The sequence below is a fragment of the Onychostoma macrolepis genome, chromosome 09 (genome assembly GCF_012432095.1).
Source record: "Onychostoma macrolepis isolate SWU-2019 chromosome 09, ASM1243209v1, whole genome shotgun sequence".
NCBI lineage: Eukaryota > Metazoa > Chordata > Actinopteri > Cypriniformes > Cyprinidae > Onychostoma > Onychostoma macrolepis.
The window spans coordinates 12,894,515-12,900,650 of record NC_081163.1 but is presented as its reverse complement, the minus strand read 5'-3'; the positions used below and the strand labels follow the sequence as shown (position 1 = coordinate 12,900,650).

Genomic DNA, 6,136 nt, shown 5'->3' with positions numbered 1-6,136 from the left:
GTACACATATTTTAGCATGTAGGATTAAAATACAGATGTTTATTATTGCAAAAATCCAAGAATTATTTAAAGGTCATATGTCAACAAATACGACATCATGCACAAGCACTGAAACGTAATTATATTCCCATTACAGAAGTACATTAAAATTTAAACAAGTACCTGCACTGTCACTTTGTCTTTCAGTCTTTTGACACATACTCATGTTTACACAGTTTGTAAGGGAAGAAAATAAAACAACTCTTTGAACCCTTTGCATGTCACGCAGACATTCCATGTGACTGAAACAATTATCATTCATTATAATACATATACAGGCTGATTCCAGAATATTTACATAATAATTAGAGAGATGGGTTCAAAACAGACTCAGAAAGATTCTTCTTCAGATTCGCTCTCTGTGTTAGCCTTGGTTAGTCTCTCCAACTCCTCCCCATCCTAAAATAAAAACATAAAACACAATCATGAACTACCACATACATTCTTTTCAGACCACTGCAGTTATACAGAAAAACACAACAGCTTTTAATGACTATAGATATATCTTTACAGATAGATAATTGGTGGTACTATCCAATGAAGAAGGTTCGTGCAAGTTCTGGAATTTTTTGTAGGGACCGTTCATACAGAAGACAGCCTGGCATTTTACAAACGTGAGAGGCAGCAGAATGGAAAAGAATGCAGGCCATCAATCACTGATAAAAGCATTTTTAAATGTTAAAAATGTACTCAAGCAAGACACAGAAAGACGGAATAGTTAAACACACTGCTTCAGATAAAAAAATGTATTCAGGATTGACTCCAAAGTGTTTACAGAGTAATTGAATTTTCTAAAAGAACTTAAACCAGCACAAAGTAATAAAATATGTTTAAGAGATACTGGACTATGGACTTTAAAGTTGTCCAACTTTTTTTTTGCACTCTCAGATTCCAGATATTCAAATAGTTGTATCTCGCCAAATATTGTCCGATCCTAACAAACCATACATCAACTTGAAAAATGTATAACTTGAAAAATAGACACTTAAGACTGGTTTTGTGGTCCAGGGTCACATATTTGATACTAAGAACTTGTGTGTCATTCTGGATTGTCCTATTCTGCATTGTGTATTTATGAACTGAGATCTGATTCCAGCAATTATTTATTCATAAAGATGCAACTTTTAGTCACATTCAGGTTAATTTCATTCAGTTTGTTGTTGGTACACTGATCCCATTCATTTAGCCATTTGTTGATTATGTACAGTTATATACAATTTGGATAAGATTTTTTTTTTTTTTTTTTACAAGTGCTGGGTGATCACTTGTAAGGGATGTAAGACATGACTTTAAGTCTGTTATTATTAGGACATTTTTCTGGTATGTAGTCTTTATATGGTCTAATGCTTAGATGATAGCATTGGCTTCAGCGGTTAACCCTAAACTCTGACTGTGAATTATACTTCCATGTATATGATGATTAAGGACAAATGCGGCTGACGTTGGTTCTCCAGACTTTGATCCATCTGTATATAGGTATGTATAAAAAGGTTTTGGTCACACTTTAATTTAAGGTCCAATTCTTGCTATTAATAAACCATTAACTACGACTTTTGCCTCAATAAACTCCTAATTTGCTGCCTAATAGTTAGTTAAGGTAGTTGTAAAGTTTAGGTATTGGGTAGGATTAGGGATGTAGAATATGTGCTTTATAAGTACTAATGAACAGCCAATATGTTAATAATAGGCATGCTTATAAGCAACTGGTTAATAGTTAGAATTGATCCTTATACAAGTGTTACCAAAGTTTTCAGAAAGAAGTTAAAGTTAACTTTTTCCCCCATTCTACTGTATCTCACAAGGGTTCTATATTAGTTCTATAAAAAGTGCCAAAATGCCACTAATGGAATTTCCTGCTGTATAATATATTTGAATAATGCAATAATCTAAGGTAGGGCTTTGCTTCTCCAAATTGTGTTTTCATTACAGAGAATTCAGGTTTCTTACTCGTCCTTACTTAATCGGATTATAGTTTGCCAGACCTCCTCTACAAAGAGCTCCTTGTTTAAACTGTCAGAGTGTACTTCAAAAATTAAGGTGGAAACGAGTAACTCATACGGAACAAATGATCAGCTGAGATACAACGGGACCTTTTTAAATCTTTTAGAATCTTTCAAAATGACTCTTACCCCTCTTGACCTCTCAAACACCTCACCATTGATGACCCTGAGCCTCTCCTGCTGTAGTGCGTACTCTGGATCCTTCAGTTTGCTGCTGTGGTAAATAAAGATGGCTAGCAGTACTGCAGGCGCCTGCAGGAAGAAATCCATTGATGGACGAAAGTCAAACAGCAAGAGAGAGAGCGCAGTGACGATGACTGTGGTGATCTGGCCTGTAAGCACGTGGAACATGTTATCACGGAACTTGAGAATGAAGGCCACCGACAGGCCTAGGGCGGCTGTGACGAAGGCCAGTGCGATGGAGAAGACGTTGTGTCCATAGAGGAGGCCGCAGTGTAGTGTTAGTTCACGGTAGTCATAGTGCAGAAGCAGCGTGAGGCTGTTGAAGATCAAACCAAACATGTACAGCTTGCTGTTCTGGATGAAGATGCTCTCCACTAGCTGCTCCCCCTCCTTGAGGATCTTCTCATTGTAGATGTTGGCCAGTGCAGAGATGAAGCACTGCAGCAGCAGCAGGATGTAACCCAGGCCGAAGCTGTTCAGCTTGTGGATGAGCTGGCTGTCCCACAGCTCACGTTTCCAGTATGTTTCATTATAGTTCTGATGCTCTGGCTTGCGATGGGCGTATTTTAGGCAGCTGTTGGAAGGGGTGGAAATGTGGGCTGGGTGGATGCCATGTACAGCAATTGCATGCTGGTCACCACTGCCAGTCGTCAATGACACAATGGACAGGAACAAAATGACCAAAGATGCCCACTGCACCCAAGACAGGCGCCTCCTGCAGGTCAAAAAATGGAAAGTCAGTAACAGATAAAAAAAACACAGTAATCAAGAAATGATGGTACTTACTTCAGAACAATACGGAAGAGAATGGCTGTTGTAAAAATTACAATGTTGGAAAACATAACTGCCATGGCCTATTAAAACATGAGAAAAATATGAATGTTGTTTTCATTCATAAGTTTGGGGTCAATACATTTTTTTCTTTGAAGTAAATGAATGATTTTACTCTGAAAGTTGATCAAAAGTGATAAATGCATTTATAATAACATCTATTTCAAATAAATTAACTTTCTATTCATCAAAGAATGTATTATGATTTCCACAAAAAACATTAAGTTGCACAACTGTTTTTAACATTATTATTAACATTGCGCACCAAATTAGCATATTAGAATGATTTGTGAATGATCATGTGACACTCAAGACTATAATGGTTGCTGAAAATTCAGCTTTGCTTTGCCATCACAGAAATAAATAAACCTGTTATTTTAAATTGTAATAATATTTCACTGTATTTTCAATCAAACAAATGCAAAATACAGTCTTGCAGTTCCCAATTCATTGAAAGCTTATAAATACATCTATTTAATATATACATTTGTTTACTCTTACATATATATATATATATATATATATATATATCATTTTATTTTTGGTATAAAATAGTTAATGCACAGAGTTACTTTCCCACTAACATTTATCCATAACTATAAACTTTTAATAACTCAACTTACAGGTTGCAGATAGGTCATCACATAGAAGATAATGAGGTTATCAAGAAAGTAGAGGAATGCGGGAACGGACCATTTCAGGTAGCTGAGAAAAGAGGCACCAGATGAACACCCCAAATCTTTATAAGAGCGGCCCTCTGAAAAACAAAAGCAATGGTTGTAGTCCAATAACAAATAACATGTACTGTAAGCTGAAATTCCAACATAGATCACAATTCAACAGACTGTATATTCACTAGTATGTTAATGAGTATGGTTTGACAATGAATCTGACTCACCTCGAATGACCACCCGTACTGACATCACTAAACAAAAAACTAGTTTGATGGCCTCTGCCATTAAATTCACAGATGCAGGAAGAAAGTCATATTTGTTTTCTGTAGGTAAGAAAAAAATTATATTTAAAATGCACATTGGTGGTAAGGAATCCTACATCAAATTGCTCTATGGTGGTGTAATATTATGTTACCTTCGTTGGCTGAGAATTTTAGTAATAGGATGCGACCGGTTCCCAAGGTGACAAAACCCAGACCCAGAACCAAAGTGTAGGCTGAAGATCTTGAGCACAGCCGTGAACAAGGACAGCAGCAACGGCATAAAGAAGAGGAAGAGGAGGAGGATGGGGCCATTATGGAAACCGTGAGCTCTTCATAGGAGAACAAACAGGATCACTGAGAAAATCATAATAATCACAACACAGAAGAACCAGTAAAAAAATATTTTCACGAAATAAGAAATCAAATAATAAATTGGTCTCTCCAGCACTTTCACTCCTCAAATATCACTTTGTCAAGACGTGCCACCTTCTGTATCTAGCCCTTTGTTTTCAACATGATTCACAAGCACAAATGATGAGCCATCCAACAAAACATGCAGACATGAACTCATGGAATGAGGGATGACTATTGTGTTTACTTCACAGACCGTTCAGAATAGAAGGAACATGAACATTCTGTCTTCTGTGAAGGCTGTGACATTGTTTTAAATATCATGCTTTAAATATTACATCTTTTAGTACAGCACTGTTTAAACATCAAACTACAAAAATGCATAGATGAAAAAGAAATGACAGAAAGAGTCTAAATACATTCTGAATGTAAAACACTGATGCAACCACTAGATACGCTAGAAAGTTAAATGATTATAAGATTTACAGTGGTGTGGTTCATCACAGTAATTGTGGAATTCAGCGTGATTGTTATGATGTTCCCGACGCTATAAAAAAGAAGTGCATCTTCCAGTTCAACGACAGGATATTCACAATGTATCTATTATAATGTGAACGTGGTGATAAAGCACAAATAGATATGTTCGGTGGTTTATTTACCTTCCCATATGTTCTCACTCGAACTAACAACCTGCCCACGGCTTCCGCCTCTTTGCGCATGCGTATAACGAAGCTACGTAATCGTTTGGTTTAACGTTGCAGAGCAACACGCTTTGCTCATTAATATTAATTAGATTATGCTGACGTTCACTTAGTATTCCAAAGGTGAAGGCGTGGCTGGCTAATGAATATTAAAATCATCCTTAGTCACAGATGGCTAAATTTCCCCGCATAGCTAGCATACATGTAAAAATTAATGTAAAACTGAAAGTAAAAGTCGCAACTATTGGTTTGTTGTTTGCTGGATAAGGAATAAACTGTTTGAATGTGTGCAGAAGAATACACAGCGTAAAGTTAGCCTACAAGAAAAAAGTTTAAGTGTATTTTTTTTATAGGCTACTTTAGGGTTGTAAATAGTATAGTATTTTTAAGCTTATATATGCAGATGTATGCAATAATTGAGTGCTTTCTTTTCAAATAATGCCTAAAATGAGCATTTCCCAGTCACTTTTAACATTCATTTAAATGCATTATGTATGTTTTACATTTTAATGTTGAACAGTATGTAATGTTTAATGTTTATTCATTTTATTGTTTTAACGTGTTTTCCATACTTGTCTGGACTTTGTTTCTCGGCATCTGTCTGGAAAGTGTAATGAGGATGGTCTGTTAGGAAATCCTAAGTAGAAGTCTTTGCCCAACAGCCACTTCTAAGAGAAAAGTGGTCATGAGTCATGTGCAATATTACATAAATCTCAGTTTGTAATAACAAATATTGTTATTATACGGCTGGTCTGTGGCTATGGTGGAGGTGTTAAACAAGGTCCAGACTGTGCCTGTCTACAAATGCACAGACTTTTGCTCACATAAACGTGTACACTGTAAACAAGCAATGTATGAAGAAACTATTCAAAGTGAATCATTGGGATTATGAGTAAATCCTTATAATGACATATCTGTCTGGAGCAGAAAAGTGTAAAGAGGACATTTCTTACAAACTGAAACCCATATTCATTTATTTCAGATTTCATGATTATCACATTTATAGTAATAGAATAACACTTAGGCTACATTGATGTTTGTGAAACATGGTGCAGAACCTCTTCATTTTGTGCAGATAGCAGTTAAGTTGGCAA

The 6,136-nt window shown here is 36.0% G+C and overlaps 1 protein-coding gene across 3 annotated transcripts; it reads right to left on the bottom strand.

Moving 5' to 3' along the window:
* Positions 1–19: 19 nt before the first annotated feature.
* Positions 20–5,087, bottom strand: slc35a5 (solute carrier family 35 member A5). 3 transcript variants are annotated; one of them, XM_058787170.1, is made up of 7 exons: positions 5,001–5,087; positions 4,143–4,319; positions 3,952–4,050; positions 3,677–3,810; positions 3,009–3,076; positions 2,169–2,937; positions 20–438 (listed from the first exon to the last, which is right to left on the bottom strand). In XM_058787170.1, exons 2-7 carry the CDS (start codon positions 4,300–4,302, stop codon positions 370–372), a joined length of 1,299 nt encoding a protein of 432 aa, XP_058643153.1. In that variant the 5' UTR covers positions 4,303–4,319; positions 5,001–5,087; the 3' UTR covers positions 20–369. The 3 variants fall into 3 exon arrangements, with proteins under 3 accessions (XP_058643153.1, XP_058643152.1, XP_058643155.1); XM_058787169.1 differs by having other exon boundaries at positions 4,143–4,344; positions 5,001–5,067; XM_058787172.1 differs by lacking the exon at positions 5,001–5,087 and adding an exon at positions 4,828–4,970.
* Positions 5,088–6,136: the final 1,049 nt, after the last annotated feature.

Bases quoted from the DNA above. Each gene is read 5' to 3' on its own strand.
- slc35a5 (XM_058787170.1), bottom strand. From the start codon at position 4,302: ATGGCCCCATCCTCCTCCTCTTCCTCTTCTTTATGCCGTTGCTGCTGT. The intron at 3,811-3,951 runs GTGAGTCAGATT...TTTGTTTTTCAG, and splicing joins AGTACGGGTGGTCATTCGAG to AGGGCCGCTCTTATAAAGAT. The intron at 3,077-3,676 runs GTAAGTTGAGTT...ATGTTTTAATAG, and splicing joins TGATGACCTATCTGCAACCT to GCCATGGCAGTTATGTTTTC.